Raw genomic sequence first — 26,459 nt, 5'->3', positions numbered from 1 at the left:
TTCTACGCTGCCATCTCCTCACGAAGATCCCGCATAAGGGAAAGGAGCACAGACAGCGTGTGAGTGCTGCAAGCCAAATATCTGCGAGCATTTTTATTAGATTGTGAATGCCCCTTAGCGCGCAGGCACACGGCGCTCATTTTTGTGTTAGGCTAACTCTACTCGAGGGCAAATAGAATACGTAAACAATAAGAGCCACCAGACAATTCTGAAGATATCCTTAATGAAATAGAAACAAAACTGTAGATAGTGCCACAGTGTAGCTTGACCCGGCCATAAAAGGTGCACAAAAGGTAGGTCTCATGACCTCATTCCATGTACAAGTGGTACCACTCAAGGCAGAGGACTGCTAAACATCCAGATGCATTCTCCCGCGCTACCACGCACATTAGGACAAAACAGAGTGTGTCCCTCGCAGTGCATCACTCTTATCAGCGCCATGTATCTACATAGTATCGAAACCGTTAATTTTCCAAACCAAGTGTGAAAACATTGACTCTTTTGGATCTCATAGTATGAGCATTTAAGCACGCGCTTACAAATGTGTAAATGCTATATCCTTCCTCAAGCTTTTAGGTATTTGTAGACTGTCTAGTTACTGAGGCGGGCAACGTGTAGCAGTGCTTGAGTCACATAGTTCCGCTAGGCTGCACGGAAAGGGATGCCCATTTCAACTGGCGTATGAGTAGGAAATATTTGATTTGTTTGCAGCCGCATCTACACAATCAACTTCCGACTCCAATATGTCTTGGGAGTCCCAGTATGGTAAGTCATGCAGCAGAGCATTAACAAGAGCAAGCTCATCTTGCTTGGTGGGGCACAGAAGGGGAGCGGCTGGAAGACAACAGTCGCCTGCAATAGACCAGGCTTGCGCATGAAAGCGGCAAGCTCCAGTATCTAGAACCAAGTTTTTGTGGCTGAGGTATCCCAAGTAACGCACGCACCAAGAACACGATCCGAGGAAGGGCAATACGCAAGCCAATACGAAATGGCACACCTCAACAGCCCCCTACAGCTGGTACTTACATTATCAAAAAACGATCGTATTTCCAATTCTTTCTAAAGTTACTTGTGTTAGTGAAACTGTTGGCAATGACTAGCTTGGGGGCAGCACTGGACAAACTGTATTGCACAACTTCCACTGGAATTGCGCCCATTCTTCCTGAGGGATATTTCATTTTCTCCACACTTTGTCAAACCATATATGGCATGCAATTTTATTCCCTTGTCCTTGAGCAAGTCCAAAAATTCTATCCCGCCCTGCACAAGGTCGTTCGCTGGCGCTGTTGGGAAATAATTTTTTCATGTACAATCAGGCTCCCTACAATTTGGTGATACTACAGTGCCTCCAATAGTCCATGTTACCATGGAATGCACCTGAGTCCATGTGCAGTCGCGAGTCTGTTCTGCAAGCACAAATATTACGATACACACTCGTACAGCGTGTCTTCGCCCAAGTTCATATCCCCAGAAAATGCCTGCTTTTACAGCGTTGAGTTCTAAAAGCATAAAGCCGGTCAAAAACAGCTCGAACTTACTGTTTGAGAGCGGCTGAGTATCGTCCAGAAAAACAGCTCTCCATGAAGTGTTTGCACCCCGACGCATGTAAATATGCAGCTAAGCGTAATCGATTATGAGAAAATCGTACTCGCGGGTGTAATAAATGATACGGGCTGGTGGGACGGCCGGCTCCCGCCAATTCTGTTGTAGGAAAATCGAGATCGTGATCAAATGGTAAACCCAAAACAGCAGGCAATAAACACCCAATTCTTGCAATGAATTTCCAGTGAGGCCAGAAAGTAATTGAAGACCTTTTCTGAAGCTGGTTTGCATTCCGCAGAAGGCAAACTTAAGGACGGTAGATGCCAAATCTACAGCCCCTCCAACGTTTTCACTATGAGCCTTGGTTGCGTCTTTGTCTTCCATGATTCTGTTGCAACATGGTTCACATCCTGCTGTAGAACTATTCAAGATCAACCCAAGGCACTAACTGTGTTACAACCGTGCTGGAAAGACAGCTGGGAGCCTATTCAGCTACCGCGTGAACTATCACAGGAGGCCCACGCTCGTCCCGAGGCCTGTAAACACTCTTCGAGGGCTAGAAAGTAGTCTATATGGTACAATCAACATGAAGTCATGGTGTAGAGGGGTGAGAAACTCTGTTACCCTGCCGGGTGATTTGGGGGCTCCAGTGAGCTTGCCATTGTTCACTACTCGAGTATAGGGGTTCGTAAAAAGTTGAGGTGGAAACCCGTGGCTCCACCGAGACCCAATCACCTAATTGCTCTTTATTGTGGATATGCGCAATGATAGCTCCACCTGCTGAATAGAGGTTTAGTGAGTAAGTGGAATATGTGTTCTTGTTCATCAAATATTGTGCGGTTCAGCTGCGCGCATGCAATCCAGTGTCAAGCCGAATGCTCAGGTATACCACATGTAGCGTTGACAACCTGGTTATCCTGCCCTCCAAAGTGTCTCTTCAAAATCTCACTACTTCCTACGAGTTTTATCCACTGCGGAGTTTAAGGGTGTTTCTGCTGGTGACAGAGCGCAAGAACTACTTGATGCGTGTGCACAAAAGAATGGACGCCAAAGTCCTATGCGCCATTACTAGCCGTGGTACCCAGAATAAACGCGTCCATAGGGCACAGCTGTAGACCAAGCAACTGCCTTCAGTGCACACTCCTTTGGTGTGGTGTTGGAACTCAGTGACCATGTTTGGCTCTTCAGCGGATCAATGGATAGCTCGCTACAAAAGCTGCTGCTGCTAGCAAGACACCTGTGCAGAAGTTCACAGATGCAACAAGCCACCAAGTGCATGACAAGCCATGACGAGCTCTTTTAGAATGATTTCGAATATTTCACTGCTTCTGTGAAATGGCCATCTGGGAAGCCGCATGCCTTTTAGCAGAGAGGGCCCTCGCGCCCAGGAGCGACAAGGGCCCCTACAGCCCCCAAGTATCCATCGTGACGCAGGAACAGAACCTGAGACAACAGAAACAAAGGCATTTATGTGACCTGATATTGAAAACAAAGTGGCACTTCACCCTCACGATAAAACATAGCTGATCAGGATCTGTACACCCCACAGTGTACCCGTCAGTTGTTTACATGCCCAGATGCGGAGCACCCTCAATCAAACAATATTCACCTCAAAAGGAGCCCAGCATGCAACTGTGCCACCACCAGCCACCTCGGAATGAACTGGTAGAGGGCCGAGGAAGCTGGAACTGTTGTTGCCTGTGGATGGGCTAGGTGACGAGCGCAATGGCGAGACGGTAGGCTGCTCCAGCTGCTCAGATGGCCTCTGCTGTAGTTGCTGTTGCGCCTGTGAGAGCCTCTGCGCTTGGGGCCTGACTGGCATAGACATTGGACTAACATCTCCAACTGCTGACGCCACATGTATACCTGATGCAGCAGTCACACTGTATGCTGCATGAGCCAGCGCACTAGCTGCAGCCGCTGTGTCTTCTGCTGGGGTAGAGTCCAGAAGCCCTTGTGGATGCTGGCTCGGCAAGCCATCGCTGTCGACTTGAAAAGGAACACGCTCGGCAGCCGCCGCGCGTACATGCAAAGGCGGCTGCTGTAGAAGGAGCTGTTGCTCCAACAAAATACGCTGCTGTGCACTGACATTGAAATTTGGTGGTGCAGCAAGAAGCGGCGACGCAGGACCCCGCAAACAGCTCTGAGGAGTATGCTGGTCATACTGCTGCATATAAAAGTTCACTCCTTGCGTTATAGACTCCATGGTGAAATCATAGTTGTTAATAAACTTTCCTGCAAAGAATATCCTGCAAACAAATTCGGTGAAGAAGCCAGGAGAAGTCACCGTTAACACCAGTTGCTGCTCCCCGAGGCAGTGGGCGGAGGGACAGTCAAGAAGACAGGGGTGTGCGGCCTCGTCAGCGTACAGACATACACACAACACTTCCGAAAAGACCATTAATAACCAGGGAGAGATAAAGATGTAATGGAAAGGGCCCTGCTATTTGGTGGTCATTCAAAAGAATTCTCACCTGCGTACGCCATGAGCAGTGCCGACCAAGTAGGCGAGGTATCCCAGGTTATATGAAACCATATGAATGAGACTCCTCGCGATATCTTCCTTCCTAGCAAAAACTCGACGCACTCACAGAGACGTTTGACCTGAGGTTTCCCAAAAAAAATCGCCAATAAATCTGCTGAGTACAGATTTTCGGTTGGCAACTTGCTTAGGCACAAAAATGGCACCAGACAACCTCCCGAAGGTAAGATCTTACTGCCCCAGAACCGTAAGTTTTCACATTGTGTCATCCCTCACTTGGGGCGAGGAAGGTCAGGACGGTCTTCTAGGTACAGTCGTCCGAAGCTGAGGAAAGCAAGCAACGCATCTCTACCTACTATACAGGTTCCAGCAGTGAGAGGCTCCCAGAGGCCTAGAAATTTCAACATTACGAGTATACCAAGAGATCATCCGAGCAAGCGGCGCTATCGCTCTTCTCCGATTGACGCAGTCAAAAAAGGTACAACTCCACAGTGTACTCTGACGTTTCCCAGAAGTCTACTGCTTACGCGCCAAGCTGCAGGCTGCGCCTCTATAACATATTTGCAACAACAACTAGGCTGCAGGAGAGGAGTGTGGAGAACACGGAACGAGGTTCCAGAGAGGTTAAAGGAGTGTACCTCGAGGCTAACGCGTCGGGGGCTATGCAACGACTGCCGGCCGCATCGCCGCACAAGTCTGCGACCCTCAAGTCCATTGCATCAGTACCTGCGATAGAGGCAAAACCAAGAGAAGCGCTCACCAGGATACCCTGATAATTTAGGATGGGTGAATTCGACTCCACACACTGGGACAGGCAACAGCTATATGTCTTCTGGAGCCTGAAGAGAGCTGCACCTCTCGCGAGCCAAATGGCTAGAAACTGCACGATACCTCTTTCAGAGAGGCGGACAACTTGCCGAAAACTCTTGGCATGGAAGAGGAGACGCGCTAGACCCAAGACGGTGCCCCCCCCAATACACGTGCCGGTGACCCTAACATAGCTGCTGGCGCTCTTAGCCTGGTGGTACACGAGGAAAGACACTCAACAAAGAGGTGTATAAAAGTGAAACCGCGACTCAGGAATGCATGGAAGCGAAGAGAGCCATGTTGGCAGGAGGAAGGGAAGCACTAAGCATTTGCTTATCAACAGTGAGTGAAGAAGGGGAGAAATAGGACAGTGAATTGTGGTTGCAGGCCATGCCTTGATTATGGAGACGCCCGAGCCAATGTTCACCACCAGGAACGGGTACAGGTGACGAGACTGTTTTGCGTAGCGCAATACGACACAGAAGCAACAAACAGCACAGAACAGAGCGATATCAGGAAGGAAACAAGTGGAGAACGAGGCAAGCAGTGCCACGTGGAGGGACTGCCAATACCCGCAGCTCAAGCTCAGTAGTCACGCGAGCGACACAACGGAGACTTGAAAGAAAACATATGAAAATGCAAGATGCCGGAGACAAAAGCCGAGATACAGGGGAACTACATGAGAGGTAGGGCCAATACGCTCTAGAAAAGCGCCGAGGCGGAACGATAAAACAGAGAAAATGACGCAAGGCGGGAAATGGCGGTATGAGTACCTCAGACAAGGCCACGGTTATAAAAGCTATCGCTGAATTTCATGGCTTACAACATCAACGGGGACTCTCTGTTTGGTCGATAAGTCAAAGCGAAACACGGAATTCGTGTGGGAGGCCAGCAGCACGAGACCCGCCATGATGCTGTCTATTTCGTCTGTCCGCTGTATATTCACTCCCAGCTGCTCTTTGAACAACTTCGCATACTTCATTGCGCCACCGCCTGTCATTCTCAGCACTCCTCCGCTTACGAGTCGACGGCCTGAAGAAGAAATTGGGGACGAGGCATTGACGCTACGAGTGGAAGACGCGGCAGAATCGATAAAACTTTCCATGAAGGCAACATGAGCAGCTTTATGCAGTGCGCATGCCTTCCTTCAGAGCAGTGATCAGAGCGTGGCAAGTGCCTAGCACCATTGCCCTCTGTAGAATGGCATCCAGATAACGAGCAAAGCGCCTAGGCGGGAGGGGTCTTTGCCCATGCGAGAGATGTGATGAACCCTTAAAAGGCAAGCCAGTGAAAGGGATCCGAAACAAGGAGCAAAGAATCGAAAAGCGATGAGGAGCGACAACGCACTTCGGAGACAGTCGACGAGGGATGCAATGGCTTTCGTGCGGAAGTAAGTAAAACGCAGGACTCGACGGGGAGACGCTGAACAGACATCCAAAACAACCAAGCGCAAACTGTACGGCGTCATGGTCTTAAACCACAAATCAAAGACATCACGGATAAGGCTGCATAGAATTCGCCGGTTCTAAGATATCCAGTTTCTTTCGTTGAACCCCACCGCATCGTTTGCGCCAGGAAAAGAGAATCTCCAGTGGAGGACGAAACACAGAAAAGTGCTGCCGGTGAGCCAGGAATATTCCCAAACACAAAGAGAGTCATGCAAATGGGGAGGATGAACTGACCGCGTATTGTAAGAGAGGGAGACGCCAAGTCAAGCGCGGCATCGCAGGTACTCGAGTAGGCCCTCGCAGCGAGTTGGGGGTCTCTCCTGGACAGAGTGGTCGCCCCCACAGTGCCAGTAGCATCTACTGATGCTGCATCGACGCTCTGATGCCCTAACTCTTCTATAAAGACGAGCTTCGCCAGGGTACCCCCCATATCTACCGCGCAGCGAAAGCTGGGGGAGTCCTCTTCTAACAAGGAGAAGAGAAAGGCCGCTCCAGGGCTGAGGGGCTTGCGGGGTATCAACAAAAAAATATACTCCCCCATACGACAGCCACAACGGCGCCGTAGGCTACGACAGTTCACATGATTTCTAATGCCCCTAGCATCTTCGTGGGAGTCTTGCGCTGCACCGTAGTGTGCATGCCTGCAGCAGCGCACAAGTTGGTGGCAGCCATGACGGCAGCACCGCCGCAATAGCTCGGGGGGACGCACAGCTGCATCGGAGACATGGGAGTCCTCTAGGTGGCGAGGGATTTCTGTCGCTGTTTCAGAGCAGCATTTATCTTCGTCGCTGCTTTGCCTGTGCCTCTTGCTGCCCTCCGCTGAACTTGCAGCATCAACGGGGGTTCCCAGTTTCGCTGTCGCAGTAGGTACAAGTGCTGTAACGTCCTCCTGCGCTGGACGACTCGGTGAAGACAAACGGAGGCCGTCATTAGCCTCCATGGCTGCTGCTGGTGCTGTCCCTTCTGCTGCGAAACTTGCAACTTATGGCTCGTTTATTGCAGATGTTCCACTGCTACTCCTTATACTGGAACTACAGCTCATGCATGTGGGTGATATATTGCGGGGTCAAAAAAGAGGAATTCCTCACGACGGCAAAAATTTCCTTTACCTACTACAACCACAGGGACTGTTGGGGGCTAAGCACAAAAGCTGGGTCGCCTCCGGTGGAATAACCGATTAGAAAATCTTTCCGTAGGCACAAAAGTACACAAAATCACCAACACTGCACGTCAAACGAGGAATTAACTGGCCTCATTCCGCTTATGTCGTGGGTTAGTCCCCTTTGCCGCCCGCCAGACCAGGTATGCAGCAAAGAAGCTACATGCAAAAGAATGTTGCGGTGTCTTCTATGAACAAAAGAAAGATGCGCCACATGCTCAGCACTTTGTAGGGGATAAGGAATCATAAGGAAATGCCCTTTGAAAGTCGGCATTGCAGCTGTTGCTGCAGCGGCCGCTTCAACATCAGTGGCAGCAGTTTCAGAAGCATGCGGCCTTGTGCAGCATGATACTGGCAAACCCTTTACGTCTTCAGGGGGCAATGGCATGGCACTTCAGCTCACTTTAGGACGTTTGTAGCTGTGTTATGACAGATAACGCATGCAATCACGGAGTATGGCGGCCTCAAGGTCACCTGAGCTTCCCGCAGTGCTCCAAAGGAAAAGCGTTACTGGAGCCGTGAGTGTGAATTTACGCTGATCGGAGCTGAGCCTTCGGATGCGTATGGTCTTGAGCCTGTGAATGGCTGTACTACGGTACTTTCCACAGATCCTCTTGATATGACAATGGATACCGTGAACGGCGACTCTGTACTGGCGAGTGTTGACAGAATGAAGCAGAGGTTACTTTCGACTAGTTAACATTTGGTATGCCTATGTCCAGACTTTTTGTTATTGCATGTAATTGCGTAAACTCCGTGGGCAAGCGGTATTTCTGGATAGTGACTTGCAATAATGCGTGTTATGGTCTGGCCGTGCTCTGTGCCGAATAACTCCTTGCATCCAGCTGGATGCCTCTGTGCTTGTTTACCTTCATCCTGCTACCTTGTAACCTTCCGGTTGGCGAAGACCACTCAGCTAGAGATAAGCTGGTGACGGGCCGTCTGTCTCCGCAGAAAGACACCTGTCTCCAAAGTCCACTGTAACAGTAGAAAGGTAACTAGCGGTTTTTCATAAAGACCCTCCTCTTCCCCTGTCCGCACCCCGTAGATTCCCGGCATAAAGGAAGAGGGACAGCTGGGTTGCGCGTAGCTGCATCATATAACAAGTATTCCCAGCTAGTCGCACATAGCATCTAGCGCCCAGTATCATGAATCCTGTAGACTATACCCATACAAAATAGCGTCATACAGCGGTTAGGCTACTGTGCGGTGAACAAAGTGTACGAACACGCAGTATTCACAAGTCAATTTCTTACTAACTCTCAGTTAAATATAACTACTGCATTAACAAGTAACTTGGCGCAGCTTAGCCCGCTGAATCTTCCCTTATTACTTCCCAGCATTTACACTCAATTCTGCACCTGTATGCTGAGATCAAATCCTTGGAGGCCACCGTAAGCAGTCATGCCCTATCTCCACTCCCCAGGCAGCTTGAAACGCGTATATAGTGCAACAAGAACGGTGAAGCGAGAACTGGCCGGGAGAACACACGAAAGACATAAACCGACAAACAGCGAACGGGGGCCAAATTCAAGCCAGCTTCAGCAGCGCTGTGGCTCGATGTTGTCGAAGCGCTGAAACGTGTGCCCTACCTCCTACCAGAAAGCAGAAATAAGAGACTGGATCAAAATACACACTGCTTCAGCAATGCGCCCATGTCTCAGCGAATATTCTACCGGCAAATGCGGTGTAGTTGATTTCGAAATCCCGAAAAAGACATGTGCAGGAATGTAGCAACAACACATCCGACAGTGCCTGCGCGTGAACCTGTACAGAACTCCTTATCGATACTAAGGGGAAAAGTTCCACACAATTGATACCCCAAGACGGAGGAAATTCCCCGGCGCAGAGCACGTGTAGGGCAAGACAATCACAACACAGCGCAAGAAAATACTCTCCATAGAGACAAGAATTGAGTGCTTAACAGAGGCGTAAACTATAATGCAGGCAACAAACCTCGCAACTGCTCCGCCTTCAATCACTGGCGTCGGCACGTTCTACCCTATTTTGCTCGAAGACCCTGTATCTTCGTCGCTCAGTAGTCTAGAAGCCAGCATTTCTACACCACCCTGTTGGCCCTTCGCTCTTACATGCTCCACCTGCTTGTGCAGCAGGGTCTGCTAAAAATTTCTGGGGAATCTGCTGTACTTGTACAGGATGCCGTTATTGGTAGTTCTGTGGCACTTCCAGCTTGCAGGGGAATCAGTAGAGTAAGATGGATCATTGCTCAATAAGAAAAATGCAAACGGTCCTATCCACATGGCCACAAATTTCTGTCATTTCCTGTAAAGCATCTCGTAAAGCCTGCCGATCCACCTGGACCAAATATCAGGCTTTAAGCACAAAGCCGGACACCAGTGACCAAATATCCGTGCTTTTCCCACTTCAGCTTCGCACATTCATTTGCCTTCACCAGCAGGCTGGTCATCGAATCCCTCTGCGGCCAAAACCGGTTGCTAAGCCCGAACAACCTGATTCAGGCCTTGATTGGAGACGGGCTTCTCAATGTAGACAAAGGATGCGGCGGAGCATTTGATCGAACTTCCCTGTAGCTAAATTAAAATTCCATTTAGAAGCAGGGAAAAATCACAGTTAAGCAATCAAACTTTTGTGAGCACAGAATCGGTAAACCTCCAGGAAAGAACATTTGGTGCATTTTATTTGGTTGCCTGCATCAGACCGGCTTGCAGTGCTGAAATTTTGATCAGTTTGAAGGCAGATCAAACGGCACTGTAAAACGCACTAATGGACTTCTGATCTCTACCAAAAAAGGTACTCCTGAGAAATGCATAGAGTTGGTAGCGTTACGTATAAATAGTTAAGCGATGTCGTGAGTTATGACATAGCTGGAGCAAGAGGTAAAATCGGCACATCTGCTGAGCCCGTCAAGAATGACGTGGATGTTGGCCTGACCCTTGGCCTTCAGCAATCCAAAACTAAGCTTCTTTGGCATTGACAAAGTAATACAAGGCTTTACAGTATCCGGAAGGCTTTGAAAGATGAATGTACTAGGGAAATTAAGCGCCGTTGACCTATTACAGCCCTTTTCTGCTGAGGTACGTATTCCGGGCCACATGAAAGACCGTGACCAGCTTTCTACTAAGCTGTGAGCCCCGTCATGACACGGAAGAATACAATCGTGTGCTCTGAAAAATGGAGCTGCATGGCCGTCACAACTGACGAATGACAGATTCACAGCTTCTCGGAGAACCGCAAGCCATGATAAACCTTGTACTGCATCCTGCTTTTGTTTTTCTGACTTTTGGCAGCAGTCGCAGATATGTTGGTGTGACACGCATGAGGCGCATTGATCGCCTACATGAATCGTGGATTATCCTAGACAAGTGCGGCTACGCTGTACAATACTGGGGCCTAGCAACAACGCGTCAGCGACCACGTTGGTCCATGCTTCACTTGTTGGTCCATGCTTCACTTGACAGTCGTACTTCGGGAGGTGCCCAACCAGCGCACCACTCTAGGGTCTTCAAAACCCTGAACGGATTCTCTATGCTACAGTTGAACTGATGGCTAGTCCGGACACTAATAAGACACTTACATAAATAATGCGGACATAAGTTCACACCCTACTACAACAAACAGAGCATCACTTCCCTCACGAAAAGCAGCTTCTCGGTTCGATTGAGCGATAAAAGCAACAAGCACCAATATGGTGTTTTGAAGCTTTAATTCTCTGTTGAGAAAGACTAGCACTCACCTCTATGTCACTTGAATCGGCTGATAATATGCAGTGACGCTTCCAGTCCGGCAGCACGAATTCCAGAAGTTTTGTCAGGGCATCCAAAGGCAACCTGCGTTCGGCACCACCCTTATCTAACTAGCTCGTAGGAAATGTGTTCTGAAGATCATTAAAAGCGGCGAACCAAGCAAACTCAGCAGTGAATTTCAAAGGCGAAGCAAGCCCAGAGCACTCTGCAAATTCCTTTGGGTTGAGTAAAGTGTAACAGCACTCCCTAATTGCCTTAATTTTTCTCCGCAGCTGGCGCATTTTTTGTAGTCAAAAAGCGAACTCCCCAAAACGCCCTTCTGTGAACAGTGATGTGCTTTCATATACCAATGCTTGTCTCGCAACAGCTAAAGCGCACGCCTTAGATGCTTTAGCTGTCCCTGGAGGCTATGGCAAAATACTGATACGTCCAGTAGACAAATAAATTATCTAGCTTATGTAGATAAATCAAATCTTGCTCCACGCGCCGCTGCACTTCCGCTGGGGTACAAACAATTCTTAGCAGGGACTGGTGTGGATCGCCTTTTCGGCCTTCTCTAAAAGGTGGCCGTGGATTATAAGAATTTGTTTGTATCATAATTGCTTAATAAAATTTATCAGGCGCTTCATTTCTACAGTAATCTTGTTTTCAGGTTCAGCACTAACGCATATGCAGTATCCGCCGTCCTTGTCCGGTTTCAATACCAAGTTCTACCTCAAAGCGCTAGTCAGATCCTATTCGGTGCCTTCTCTTGGTAAGCGACTCTGGTGCTTCTCGTTTTCTTCTTTGTGGTATGTGAGGTGCCAAACCCGCAGAACATAGCTTGGAGCTGACATGGGGATGACACAATACTTTGGGACAGAAGACTATCAGGGACTGAGCTGCTGGCAACTCGTCATTATGGAGCATATCCGCTAATACTTGCCATTTCCTGCTGTTTTGAAAGCACTCATTCAATATAATTCCTTAATGAAAACCCGTCACAAAGCCAGGAAGACAAGAATCATGCTCAGAGCCGTCTTCTCCTAGTGTGCTGCTGCGCCGCCCGCACAATGACGGTGCGTCACCGTACCCTGCTTACCACAGATGAGATAAGCTTTGCTGAGGGGACCATGAGTTGCTCCTTTTTAGCATCTTCCTGCGTGCTCATCTTCAAAGCATGCAGCTGTGGCCGCATGCGCTCCTTCCATTTTGCTACCCATGGTTTACCTTAGATTTCGTGATGGTACACGGGTCCAATATAGAAGCGGTGGACCATGCTGGTCTACCTGATTCTGGTTTAAAATGACGTCTAACCACCAAACTGTCGTCAATTCTTGTGTTTTGCCGCCCTTCATCAAACCTGCGTCTTTTGCACGGAGTCATAGAGTGAACCGAACGGTTACAATTCCACGTTGTCCGCTTGGATAAGGGATAAAACTCCACATACAGTGTTTCTATCATCATTAGGAAATCTTGATTGCTCACTTTATTTTATAGCAGCGCATAACCTGGCTTGTGGTGGGTGTTCAACCGAGGCTCTCTCCTGCCTATCCCGTTTACTGCGCCTCCGGCTGATTGGGCTCGACGTTTTCCTGATGCTCCTGTGTTTGCTTGCCAAGTGTACTAATTCCGCTGCGCCCACTCCCGTTATTTAGGGTTTGTGGCATTTTTCATGCGTCTGCAGCTCCGGGGTATGTAGCCCTGCTTACCACAGTACAAGCAGGCGTGTTGTTGGGTCCATTTCTGCATGCTTAGGAGTGCAGCGTTCTTCAGATTTCCTCTGATCCAGCTTTGATTGCACACTAGGGCCGGACGATACATCTTAAAGTCTATAAACTCTAAGTTGCGACTTCGCTCTTTCTTTTCAGCCAAAGATACACGCATTGCGCCCAAGTGCTCCTGAATCCCGAGTGTGTCGTACTTTGGGAAGGCTCTTCCAGTCGGTCCATTACTCGCTGACCTGTTGCCCATTCTGCAAGCATCCGGCCTGACATCCTGCATAAACATGAGGTAAGCCACTTCGAACGCAGCGGCTCGATAATGCCGCAGTCACTGAGAGCCAAAGTCTCATGGTCTCGATTACCCGATACTTTCTTTAACCCTTCAGCTGTCTCAGTTATCTCAAAGTTCGCTGCTGTGCTGATATTGGCGTAAATCGATAAACTGAGTCCGGCACCAAAGCTTAATTGCAGGCGAACGGTTGGTTCCACATGTATAGAGTCTCCAATGAAGTGCTTTTCCTTCCATTAAACAAGCCGCAAGAACTTGCTTCTCTTCACCAGGGACTACAATGCACATTAAACATCTAGCGATCAATTGAAATCTTTGAGCACTTGCAGATGGTTACCGCTGTGGTACTCTTCTGGTCGGCATAACCTCATTGACGCATCGATAAATAACTAATCGCCTAACAAACTATGCCATTCTACCATCAGTGGGGGCTACTGTCATCTTGCAGGCCTGCTTCTGCCACCTCAACAAGTCTTGTCTTCAGCATCCATTGCCTGTGGGCTGTTTTCGCCCAAATACTTTTCCAAAGAAAGCGAGTCGATTAATCTACAAGATGACTACAATAGAATCAATAAGCTGTTCGACGGAATATGACATCCCAATACATTCAGAATCAGTGAATGACGGGGGGCTAGTACAACTCCATTGAGCCAAGTGGTGAGTTCATCTAAGAAATCCGCAGTCTATCACTCATCTCCAAGTTTAAGACTAATTTAGTGGTAACTTGTTGGGGCTGGTCCAAAAAAGCTCCGGCCTTCCCGCGCATAAAACCCCTCCCCTTTGGGGGGAACAGAGTCGGCTAGGATGAGCATCGTTGCAGCCTGTCGGCACTCCGAGCATTTACAGCTAGCGACGCGCATTTTCAAGCCCATATGCATGAACAGTGCACCTTCTTGTATCGAGCTGACATCACTCTGCCGTATACGAGATATACAAAGGGGCGAACCAATTATCGAACTCTTTAGTGTTTCATAGTCAAGCGCAATAGTGGAGTGGAAAGTGTGAGAGTAGCTTAGCCGACTACAGCTTTGCTTCGTGAACGTAGGAGAGAATATAAATCTGATGCATATATCCTTCTAGCACCACCCCTATCACTATCCAAGTGCCACACAAGTAGGCCATGCCTTCGTCCGTTGTCAACGACTATTGTTCGTGCTCTCGCGGGTCAAAACGACAGCAGCTCGGTCCAGTTCCTGTGTGCATCTAGGGAGGGCACTGGCATCGGTAGGCTGGGATAAGACTAAACTAACTTAAAAGGTCACAAGCAGCAAATAACACGCAACAAGCCGCTAACTAAGTTCCAAAAGGGTTCTGACTGTCATGTGCTTATTTAAAGCTTTGCTCGGTTGACCGTGCATAGCGAGAGCGCGCGCACACTGGAAATCCAGTGCATGCCACCACGTGGGTAACGAAACTTTCGAGCTATATTTTCTTCGATGACTTTCTATTTTGAAACCAAAGAGAACGAATTGGATCCTAAGAATCCGCTGAAGTTGTTTTAAACCCCGAACCGCTCCGCCGTGCTGCAGCCCCACAGGCAGCAACAAAACGGACAGTAAGCAGCATCAGCAGCAACCACAGCGAGAACCACAGCAGCTGAAACAGAATTTAATGGGCGGGGATATGAAGAGTGGCAGAAAAACAGTAGGTCATACGCTGCCTTCCGGCGCCCGCTTAGCAGTGGCGAGTGTCTCCAGGGTCATGCCGCAGATCTGAGGCAGTGAAGAACTTGTCTTAAGTTTAAAGCCTTATTCTCCAATGCACTGAGCTCAAAGCCACACACTGCGCATCCTAGGGGCGCTTCGACTCATCTGTAAAGCCACCGTTTCTAACGCTGGAAGGCGACATATCATCGGGTCACCAGCTACATGGGGACCCTTGCTGCAGGTGATTAAGGCCCCCTTAAGCCTACCGTGGCATACACACAGCGGTTGCGCCCAGATTCAGTGATAAGGACCTCCTTGCGTCACAGCTTAAATGAGAGAGAGTGCATGACGCAGGGAGGTGAAGCGAGTATCTCGGCCTTTGTTGCTGTCGGTGCCCTGCTGCTTCTGCTGTACCGGGGAAACAAACGGAACGGCGAAGACGTTTTCGCGCCATATGCGACTTCTTACCAATATCAGCATGTCACAAGCTCCGCAGTCCCCACCGGGTCCCCCGTGACAGATCTGTGAACATCACATGAAGAGACTGGACCCTCGGGAGCATTTGAGCAGTATATGTAGCAGCAGTACTAGGACAGAGCGACCAAATACGTGTCCTCCAACACCCATGGAGCTGCTTTCCAGAGTGCGTACTAGCAGCAACAGCAGCAGCAAGCGTGTCGCTGCTGTTGCTGCACCAACAAGGGCCCTGTCGTCAGCAAGAGCGCAAGCTTTCGATCCTCAGTAATCTTTCTGGAGACAATGCAGCTGAACCGTCACTATCTCGCACCCGCAGACTCTGGAACCACTGCTATCGCGCCTGATGCAGGTGTCTCAAGCGCTGGTGCACCAACAGCACAGACAGCAGCAGCAGCTGCTGCTGCTGCTGCCTGCAGGGCTGCCATTGCGCTATCGCAGCAGTCCTGCGTTCCGCATGTGTCTCAGCAGGTGCCGCCAACAACAGTTATCCCGAGTATCCTGACAAACAGGTCAGCTGCAGCGGCAACTGCACCGGGAGACCACGTCGCTTGGATTCAGATTGGCACAGCGCAGCAGCAGCAATCGAAGGAGCCGCAGGCTCCGCCAACAATGCACACCCACGTGCTTATTCACACCTTTGTGCCTGGAGAAGCAGACGTTGCCGCTGCTATCCGGCAGGTCATAGCCTCAGCGGGGGGATGTGTGGCCTTGGATACCTTGCAGGCACAGCAGCCTTCAATCCACCAACAGCCTGACAATTTCCTTTCGGAGGCTCCTATGAGCTCTGCGTCTCAGCAGGTCACCCCAGCAGCAGTGCAAGCCACAGCCAGTGCCCTCGTTACTGCCACGGCACTCCCTTGCAGCGCCAGCAGAAACTTGCACGATTCTCAAGCGAGCGCGTCGCACAACCCCCTTATGGGTTTGAGGCCCATGAGCACTGTTGGCCACTACCCACTCGCGCTAAACAGGGACGTACGGCAGCACGCAATAATGCCCATCCGCATGCACTCACTTCCAGCAGTTCTAACACCTCTCCGCACAAGTGCTGTGCTGCAGCAGCCTGCTGCACATGCAACAGCTGCTGGCGTTTCTGGCGTCACTGAGACCTGCCCCTCCTGCAAGATACAGTCCCTGGAACCCACAAGTCCCCTCTGTCAGCAGCCCACAGTATCCTGTCATCAGTTGTTCGCTCCAATGCCACCGCAGAGGGAAGCACCCCAAGCGCCGCAGCGCAGACTGGCAACTTCCCCCGCTGTCTCCCCCTTTCCACACTTGCAAGCAGCAGCGCTACCCCCCTCGCAGCAGGGGCAGCAGCGTCAGCAACGCTTGCTCAGACCGCATAGAGCATACAGCGAAGTCTATTCGCACCAGCCTATGCCCAGTACAACGGATACAGCGCCTGGAGCATCGGCAAGAGCGTCCCTAATGCCTCGCAGGCTTTCATGGCCATCGAGCTCGTGGAAGGCAGACCCAAGTACATTCCAAGGTGCCACGGGTTGCCATTCTGGAGAGACACCTCATCTTCGTTTTGCATCTCATCCGTTGCTGCTGCCTCAAGCGTCCACAACACAGACAGCCGCAGGAGAGGAGCTCGCTCATGCAGTGCCTACAGAAGCGAACCAAGCCACAACGCAGGCTACTGCAGCGTTTGGCCTTGACCCCTTCCCAACGGCCCGCCATGAGTTTGCGCATCCAAAGTACAAGAGCATGGGTAGCGACAACATGCCCAGATCAACTGGTACTCCTTCTCCGTCTGCAAGCACGCATCAGCCACTGCGGCCTTTGCATTCGACGGGGGAGGCGTCGCGCTTGTGGTCCCCTGCCCTCACACCTGCGGCAGCTACCCCTCCCACGGCAAAAGGTTTGCATGCATACCCGCCGTTTCTCCCTGCGGCTGCGGCCGCTACTGCTGGACTAGATGGCGCAAAGCCCAGCAGTTCCGCCTGGCCAGCAACAACACCCTCCTCAATAAAGGAACCAGGGGAGCGCCTCAGATGGCGCTCTTTGTCGGATCCTTCACCTGCGGCAGCAGCCGCAGCAGCACGAGCAGCAGCAGGGGCAGCAGCAGTCGAAGCAGCAGGCGGTGCTGAAACCTCCTCTCCCTTTGCTGGTAGCGCCTCAGCGGCTGTGGGGAGACTGAGCCGTGCAATCAGCAGCCGGGCTTCCCTCTTTTCTCCGCCTTCTATGGCGCTGAGACACACAGCCACGTCTTGGGCTTTCCCTCAAAGGAATGTCTTGAGACGCAACAGCTACCCCGCCTCCCCGGCTCTGTGTGCTATGCGGCAGCATGCGGCTGTCGCTAGCGATGGCGCGATAAAAGCAGCAGCAGCAGCAGCACGGGCTCGCGCTGCTGCTGCGGTAGTCGCTAAAGCGAGGAGCCTTGCAGCAGAATCCGCCTTACGGAGTCCAGCGCTCTCTTGCGCCAGCAACACCCTACCCGATACACAAGGAACCCCTTCGGCCGTACACGACTCCGCAGTACCTCTCTTACTGCCTTCCAGACAACAATCGCTGCCGTGTTCACCACAGCAGCAAGCCGAATCGCACGGCATTTTTAGTTCAATGTCACCAACGCTTCAGAAAAATGTGGGACTCCTGCAAAAGCAGGCAGCTTCATCTAGCAAGCTGTCAACGGTACCGCAGCCTGGCACCGGCTTACTAGATAGGCGGCAAATCGGATCCAGCGCAATTTCGCCTCCCTTGTTTGTCTCTAGGATGCCCCATGAAGCAAGTCAAGGTTCCCTGGAGCCTCTGGGGACAGGACAAGAACAGCTGGCCTCTCCCGTACTACAGCCTATGCTACCTTCTTTGCTGCAGCCTCGACAGCAGCAGCCCTCCAATCCAACAAGTTCCCTACAGCGCCCGGGTGCACAATCCTGTGCCTCTGCTGACCATCCACTGCTACCGACGGCAAGTCCCCCTTTTATACAACAGCCAGTGCCAATGCAGCAAGATACAGGCCAGCACCAGCCAACAGACAGCTCCGTTCGATCTCACATGAGCAGCGTAAGACTATCGCCTGCTCCACAAGGGCCTCCTGAGCCAATTAGCGGCGCTGCCCTGCGACTGCCACCGCTGCAGACAACCGACTCTGGGACAGTTGCTCGCCATCCCCAACAAGACAGCCTCATTACCTTTGCCGCAGAGACAGCGCCACTAGATGCGAGTCAGCAAGAGCTCCAGCGGCAGCTGCAGCTGCGCCGCGACCAGCCTAGCGTCAGCCCCATCCTCCGCCAATCCACTTCCTCTCCCTATAGAGCTGCTGCAGAACGCGCAGCCGCAGCTGCAGCCCGAGCAGTTACTGCTGCAAACAATGCTACAGCTGCATGTGCCAAATTGCAAGACCTTCAGCGCCATCAGCTGGGGGGCGCCGGCTGGACGGCAACGGCAACACATGTACTACCTACACCTGCAGAGACAAGTGCATCTGCAGCTCACACCGGCAGCGCACGCCGCACGGCACTAGCTGAGGCCACAGAGAGTGCATCCCCTAATGTCGCTAGGATGGTAAAAAGCAACTCGTTAACCCCCGCAGTGAGCGGGGAAATGCCTGCCGAAGGGCAGGTGTATCAGCAGCAGCAGCGGATACTCTCTGATCTTGCAGGAACGCCGATGGGCAGACAGAAGCTGTCTTCCATTTCACTCCAGCAGCGCTCGCAAACATCTGCACGACTGCGAACGTTCAGCCCGTCTCATGCCAACGAGGAGATGCGCACCTTTTTTCAGGATCAGAAGACACAATCCCAATTACGCCAGCAAAACCATCCGCAGCAGCACCTGCAACTGCAGCTCCGCGAGAGACAGCTGCTACAGGAGCAGCACCAACTTCGTCAGAAGCGCCTTGAATTGGAAAGGCAGTTGACGAAGGAGTTGCACAAGGATGGCAGTACGTCATCGGTTCGGCATAAGCTCGGACACAGCACCACATCTAGGCTACTGCATCAACAGTGCAGCCCTCAACACACACTGACACAAAGCCCTGTTCTCTCGTCCACACGCGTATTTCGCGGAGGCACACCGGTCAAGAGCAACACGCTGCCGCGACTTAACAGCCTTCAGTGGCGAAGGCCGAGGCGGCAGCTGACTTATGCCTCAAACAGTTCGCCTTCATTCCCTCTTCACACGCCAGCTGTAAGCACATGGGCAGGCAGGGAACCGTCAGAGCCTCTCACCGAAAGGTCAGCAAGAGCGACTCCGGCAAACAAAACAGGAGCTGCGATCACTGTGCCCCTACATGCGCGCATATACTCTCCTGCCAGCAGCCCGTCAAGGTTTGGGGGGTTCAGAACACCAGCCTACTCTCCTATAGATGCTATATCTCCTTTCAACCTGAGAACCAGCCAGATATCCCAGAACAAGCAGCAGCGCATGATGCAGAGTCCAAAGCAACACCAGTACGCTTTCAGGTCCCTTCCGTCTGGGGACTCCATTCTTCGGGATATTTCCATCTCGGCAACCCCCTTATCGGCAGTCTCGCCGCTCTGGCGATACCCCAGCACACAACAGAACAACACTTTCGTGAGGCTGCAGAGCCAAAATAGCACAGCGCCACAGCAGCAACTGCAGCACATGCGCGAAAGTCAGTTGCACGGCTTCCAAAAAGAATATTCCAACAAAATTCCAGTGTCATCAGGAAGGCTTCAACGAAGTCCCCTCGTGACGGCACCTTCCAACAACGCATCCTGTAAGATGTCACACAGAATGCAGGTTGCGGATGCTGGCCTTCCTAGGTGTAGCAGCAGTTCTTTGATGTTGGGTTGAGCTACCTTGTCTTTAACTCTCCACTAAAATAGCGCCAAGCTCCTGTTTTCTGTAGGTATTTCCCTTTTGCGCTTCCCTTTAGGTCAGGGCCCAACAGCTCCGCCTCTGCGCCGTTATTTGAGTGCCCCCCTCGCAAGTGCGGCTTCGCAGGGGACTCTGCAGCGCTCAGCTTCCACTGGACGCTTTTCTTCGCAGCATATGTTAGGCACAGAAGCCACAAAGCCACAGGCCTACCGCAGAGCGCACTCTACTGCGTCGATGAATTCGACGCTGCAGCATGCGCTTTCTAGAGCTCTACTTCCGGGGTGGCTGGAGGATGTAAATGCCAACGATTCTGCGGCTGCTTCATCTGCTCTAAGGCAGGCGGAACGTGCAGCCGCTGCAGCAGCTAATGCAGCAAAGAGAGCTGCGCTAGCGGCAGACGCCGCTGGTCCCTCGCCTGCAGCAAATTCTGCCAGACAGAGGGCAGCCCGTGCCGCAGCCGCGGCGCATGCAGCGCTGCTCGCTGCACGAAGTCGGGCTGCCAGTATTCGCCGTTCATCCACCAGCCCAAATGTTCAGCTGCAAACCTCTACGCACACTGACCACCACCAGCGCGAAATGAGTCTCTTCGAGAAGCAGCAGCTTCAGCAAGGCAGCGGGAGGCGTGCGTCAATCAACGGATCCAACTCCCCGGTGGGGGCATGGCTGCTAGGCGGCATGGGCACTCCCGGACGAGCAGCAGAAGGACTTACGCAAAATAACGAAACTCCTCATGCAACGGCCTTCCCCGCGGCTGGCGTAGGTACGGAAACAATGCAAACTCGTTCTGATTCTGCTGCTTGCCTCGAACGCTTTCCGACGCAGTACTACACAATCGGGTTGCCACGAATAGCGCAGGAGCAGCAGCACGGAACAAGAGGATACGTCTGTTTCCCACGTAGCAGTAATCGCATACTTGACTTGTGTTCAGAACGTAGCCACGAAAACATGGAGAGGCTCCACGGCGATGACAAGTATCCACTGCAGTTTGCAGCAGCAAAAGGACTCGCAAACGACGTCTTAGACAGCCATACACCCCGCCATTCCCTGAAGACGGCAGCCCCTGTGCAGCTACAACATCCCCGTTCAAATAGTGTTTCTCCAAAATCATTACACCGCATCACAAGCAGCTACACAACACCACTGTCGGGCACGCATTGGCCGCACCTGAATGCTGTGCATCTGCAAGAGCCGCTTCAGCTGGTACAGAAAGAGCAGCAGCACCTGCAGGAGCACCACCCCGAATCGCCAAGCGCTCAACAGCGAAAAGAACAAGAGCTGCTGCAGCTTCTGGAGGCGCGAATCCCATTGGCATCAAGACAGGCATCCCGTGCCTTAGCAGACGGAAGTGCAGAACAGTGGAGACAAGTTTCCACTTCTAGTGGGGTGCCCTTGAAGGATGTAAAGCAAGCAGCTGACCTACTACGTCAAATGCCCAGCACTGCTTCTGCCACGGTATCTCCTGCGTCTGTCCCCCCACTGCGGAAGTCAAAAAACGGCGCTGCCGCTGCCGCTGGCGTCGCAGCTGCTGCTGACCACGCAGCAGCACATGCCAGTAGCAGCGGCGGCGAACATACCCGAGAGACCCTTGACTCTTTTTTTTCAGGTATAGACAACTCGGAGCAAGCCGTCAACATATCGCACACACTCAGCAATGGCTTTGGGGGTGTCGAGTTTGGGCAGCAATCTCAGCGGGAAGAACAACATCTGCAGAACCACCTCCTTCGTGCAGCAGTAGGCTGGACTCGTGCGGAGAGTACTGATGACCCCAGAGACATGTCTCGAGAGAAGGGGGAGCAAACACAAAATAGCATAAGTCGACAGCTAAGTTCTGAGAGGGCTTCCTGCATAATCGGAGGGGTCTCAACCGTGGAGCGGGAGGAAGGCAGCAACAGAAGCTGCTTCTCGTTCGACGTAAAACGGCACAGAATAGCGCAGTCACCCCGGCCGTCTGCTGCTATGACAGACTTATACAGTGCGTCCCCTACAAATTCCAAAAAGCCAGCAGCAATACAGAGCAAGACCATCACATCTCTCGGAGTCCCTTCCTCCCTCCGTGTGCCAGCTCTCCCCTTTACTTGGAAAACCTGTCGTAATTTGTTGCGGCAGCTGCAGCAGCCAGCGGACACCTTCACCATTGACGGCGAGCTATACCGACATTGGCAGCTCTCTCACGTCCCCACAATTGGGGTAGCCGAAAATCCTCGGCGACAGCAGGTCCTTAAATAAGCCCTGTTCTCCAGACATTGACTTCCTGCAATGCACCATGGAATTATAGCCATGAAAGGATTATAACCCTTTCTTTTCTTGCTTTGCAGCACAACGAATAAAGTGCAAAACCGCAGACTCGACCTGACACTCTGTACTGGGACGAAGCAGCACCAAGTCGACAAATCATCCTTTTGTATAACTTCTGCAATTATCATAAGGCACCCTGTGTCACATGTCTGCCTGCGGTTTAAATACAGCGCATGTACCGTGGTCGGCTCAAGTCTGGACGAGGAGTCTTCGTTAAGCAGGTTCCGGCCAGTGTATGGAGACAGCAGTGGAGGCAGCAACAGAGATTCCAGGGGCAGTTCCTCTGCGACGGGGAAAACTATGTGGGAGAGGCCGCTGCCTCTGCCTTCTTAACAGGTATTTATAAACATTCCTTTGAGGGATCTAATTTAGCGTCCGCCTGCAGGACGTAGCCACATGTGTCAGGGTGACCCTTAGACACAATTCGGTGTTTGCATTGCTTCTCTGCAGAATATCCGAGGATGCTATAACTAGAGAGACCTCTCGTGTCTAGCATTTAAAGCTGCAGGCCTCTCGGCATCTACTATGTGAGTGTATGACTCGATGTTCTCCACTTGTTTACTGCCTTTTCCTGCAGAGTACCACCCGTACTGCGCTGCGCCTCTCTTGGCAGTCCTTACAGACAGCGGCTCCCTGGAAGACGAGGAGCAAGCCACCCAGTCGCGGCCAGAAATTTCTGAGGCAAAAGGTGTCCTAAATAGTGGGGTGCAGCGCACACACCAGCCTCCACCGCCGCACATAAATAGCAGCAGCAAGGGACGTCAACGCACAGAAAGGGTCGTGCTGGTGTTCCAGCTGTTCGGACAGTCGGATTTACTCGACTTTGTGGAGGCTAACAAACCCGTGAGCATTTGGAGTTTATAAAAACTAGTATTCAGTAGGCTAAAATGATATTTTTGCAAATCTACAGCTTTTTTTTTGTGTCGCTATACGTTCTATCTGTTATGCCTACATCCAAGGTTAGTTGCGTGGATTTCTGTTCTTTTGAACTGCAAGTTGGAAGCGATGTAATGCTACCTAGACGCACAGGTACATCTATGGATATATGGTAGGTTTGAGGGGCTTTGGCATGCTACCTATTTTGAAGTGTTTTTTGTTATGTGGGACTTTTGCGCCCGTCCCCTCAGATGGCACCCTGGTTTAAAAGAAAGCTGCAGCTGTCTCTGGTGCTGCTCCTCCACGCATTGCACTCCGCTGGACTTGCTCACCTCGACCTTACCCCAGAAAACATTCTTGTTCACTCCATGGTTGCTGGGTGCGTAGACAGATACATCAGTGCAAATGGTAGCAGCGGCAAAGGAGTCCCCGAAGGCTTTCCTCTGCAGCTCCGGCTGTGCGACTTTGCTAAAGCAACACCCCTGTTTAATTGGTCGAACCTCCAGCTTCCGGCATCTCTCTTGACTCGCTACCCTTCACAAGCTAGGTGGCCCATAATTCGCGACAGAGTGATGTTACCACCAACATCAACGAAACCAGCAGCAGACGCTCCACCCTTCATTAGCTGCGAGCCAACAATTGGCAAGGGCCCTTACATGCCGCCAGAGGCCTGGAAAGCGCTTCATGTCTTGCGATCTCTCGGTAACTCCTTTACTCCTACATGTAGTGTGCCTGTAGATCTTGAGATACCTCTAATACTTCTTAGGCTTTTACAAAGCGAAACAGCTAATTTGAGAGAATCCACCAACGTATGGGCCTGGATGCAAATACCCGTGCTACGGTTAGAGCTGCTTATAGCCAATTGCTTGTGGCTTATCTGTGGGGTCCAGGAATAACTTCACCCTTCGCGCAGATAAAAGAAGCTCTCCTTCTTACAGGAAGACCCCCGCCGCCACTCTACGTGCGGGAAGGAGCTTTTGCGTTAGGGGCCTCCTCCGGCGCGGAGGCCCCTCGGAAAGGAGGTGTCGACGTGTCCCTTGTTTTCTTTGATGTTAGGAAAGCCGACATTTATATGCTGGGTGTACTACTGTTTTCTTTGTGGGCGGATGGAGCGGTATGGAGAGCGTCGGATGTGCAGCAAGACGAACAGTCAGTCTTTAAACGTTGAACACTCCAAAGAATACAGCCCCCCGAGACCCCCAAGGTGTGCAGCACTAGTACCAGAGGCACTCTGCAGGGAAGTGCATCCTGAAAGCAACGCGGGCAAACACAGCGGTGCGTGTGTATTGCAGATACGCTAGTCTGGTAAAAGGAAACTACTGTTTCTCTGCTTTTCCAGAATGTGCGGACTGGCCTGCACCCCTTCTAGATCTCATTCGCGTGAGTCCACCTTCCTCATAGCTTGAAACCGTCCTGCTGTTGTTGATTACTGACTTTTCACTGAATGCGGGTGGATGCAACAGAGGCAGCATCAGGCAGTTTCGCACAATTTCTGTGTTCTGTGAGTCCTACAGGGTTGCATACAGGAAGACCCTGATAGACGGCTACTGCTGGATCAGGTGCTGCAGCATTCATGGTGGAGCGCTCCCCTCAATTCCTGAGTGTATTTGCTCTTGGGACAGTCAGGGCTCTGACTGTAACGGCATGGCTTGTACAAATGGCTTATGCCTGAAAAACACACCTACAGATCATGTATATGCAGAGCGCAGCAATCGGCGCCGCATATAAGTCGCCATGCGGCTTGAGAAAAGGATTTAAGAGCGTGGGGATTGGAGCTCCGGTGTGGACGGGGAATACATAGGGACTTATTGCTGGCTCGAGGCGTCAGCTTATTTTATTTCTTGACTGCGTTACTTTTTCCAATGATACGAGCGGTATAAATGCGAGCCTGGTATAGAAGCTCCAAGCGTGACAAGCTGCTCAGCGGCTTTCAGTAAAGGTACCTCTCTGCAGCGGATAGTTCAGGAGGTTTACAGAGAATGAAGGATACTACATATGAGTGCATGCAATTATTTGCGCTAGGAGGCCCTCCCTTCATAATCCTACTGGCGCATAAGGGTATATAATCTCGATGTAGCGGACCAAGCTGTACTCGACAACTCTCTGCTACATTTGCTAATTTTAGCAAGGGAGTGGTAAGGAACTGACTATTAGAAATGATACAGTATACAGACAAGCCAGAGTACCGTCGTTGTAGTTCAATATGTTGAAATGTTGTGTGCGTGGGCTGTAGATGTTCTGTGCAGCTCGCTATATAGTCTTTGTGCTGTGAAATTAAAGTTGCGCACACCCTTGCTGTGCCTCTACCTTCTTCTCGGGGACTGTGTGGGGCCCATGCAGGGAACGGACGTAGGTTTTGAGATAAACAGTGGTAGACTTCCATGAAGGTTGTACTGAGGCCGGGGTACTGGAACTTCATACGGAGAGCTTGGATGAAGCGTCACGGAAACTGCACGAGGATACAAAAAGAGGACGAGCGCAGTTGACGATCCCATCATGAGCCGAGTATGCGTTGTTACGAGTTCGCATTAATGGTCAGGATTTGCTAGCGCTACTTGATGCTGGATGTGAAGTAAAAATTCAATCAAGAAGAACTCGCAGAGGGTGCAATCTAACTGTTTACTTGCTAACTCACGTTTCCTGAAGGGGGGGCAGAAGGCAAGGATTGCCAACCTTTGGGTGATCAAACGCCACTTTTTGTAGAAGCATGGTTGCAGTGCTGGACCGGGTCACCATGACGTATTCCCAGATATGTCATGCGTGACACTCCCTCAAAAATCTTCGGAGGTATGCAATCAACCCTAAACTCCATAGCAGCTGAAATAAAAAATTTAGGTGTTTTCAAATAAGCTTTTTTTCTTCCCTGCCTGTGCCCCTAAGAGTTCCAGCTATGAGGGTAGACGAGCAGCTAGGGTGACTGCTGTTGCATCCTGAAAGCACTTCGAGGATTTACAATCAGCTGCATACAGCATCCCGCACATGCGCGCGCAATAGCAATTCATGTTGTACTGAACTGCCACTACCCTGCAACTGTTAACATAAAAGCACCGAACTAGTAGACATTTCTTTACTACGCTTAATTGGTGAAAATACGTCAGGAGAAAGGACCTAGATGTAGCTTCGCCTGCTAGATTTCCCCACTCCATTTCAAGCAGCACATTTCCTCAAGTTCCGTACCTCTCAGTCAAGACCGACCCCGTGCTGGACAGCGAAAGAGTTTCCGCC

The 26,459-nt window shown here is 51.2% G+C and overlaps 2 protein-coding genes across 2 annotated transcripts; one reads left to right on the top strand and one right to left on the bottom strand.

Moving 5' to 3' along the window:
* Positions 1-2,904: 2,904 nt before the first annotated feature.
* Positions 2,905-7,219, bottom strand: LOC34619541. The gene is made up of 10 exons (XM_026335507.1): positions 6,514-7,219; positions 6,179-6,253; positions 5,655-5,863; positions 5,226-5,285; positions 4,899-5,042; positions 4,663-4,793; positions 4,301-4,348; positions 4,017-4,109; positions 3,152-3,791; positions 2,905-2,985 (listed from the first exon to the last, which is right to left on the bottom strand). The coding sequence occupies exons 1-10, from the start codon at positions 7,217-7,219 to the stop codon at positions 2,905-2,907; spliced, it is 2,187 nt and encodes a 728-aa protein (XP_026191292.1).
* An 8,341-nt stretch (positions 7,220-15,560) lies between these two features.
* Positions 15,561-24,835, top strand: LOC34619540. The gene is made up of 10 exons (XM_026335506.1): positions 15,561-16,250; positions 16,650-18,842; positions 19,005-19,962; positions 20,122-22,250; positions 22,529-22,694; positions 22,936-23,201; positions 23,486-23,936; positions 24,125-24,383; positions 24,527-24,614; positions 24,749-24,835. Exons 1-10 carry the CDS (start codon positions 15,561-15,563, stop codon positions 24,833-24,835), a joined length of 7,287 nt encoding a protein of 2,428 aa, XP_026191291.1.
* Positions 24,836-26,459: the final 1,624 nt, after the last annotated feature.

Source organism: Cyclospora cayetanensis, unplaced genomic scaffold (assembly GCF_002999335.1).
Source record: "Cyclospora cayetanensis isolate NF1_C8 unplaced genomic scaffold, CcayRef3 CcayRef3_contig_70, whole genome shotgun sequence".
NCBI classification, from domain to species: Eukaryota; Apicomplexa; class Conoidasida; order Eucoccidiorida; family Eimeriidae; genus Cyclospora; species Cyclospora cayetanensis.
Note: the sequence above shows the minus strand (reverse complement) of the source record. Positions and strands in the feature narration are given on the sequence as shown.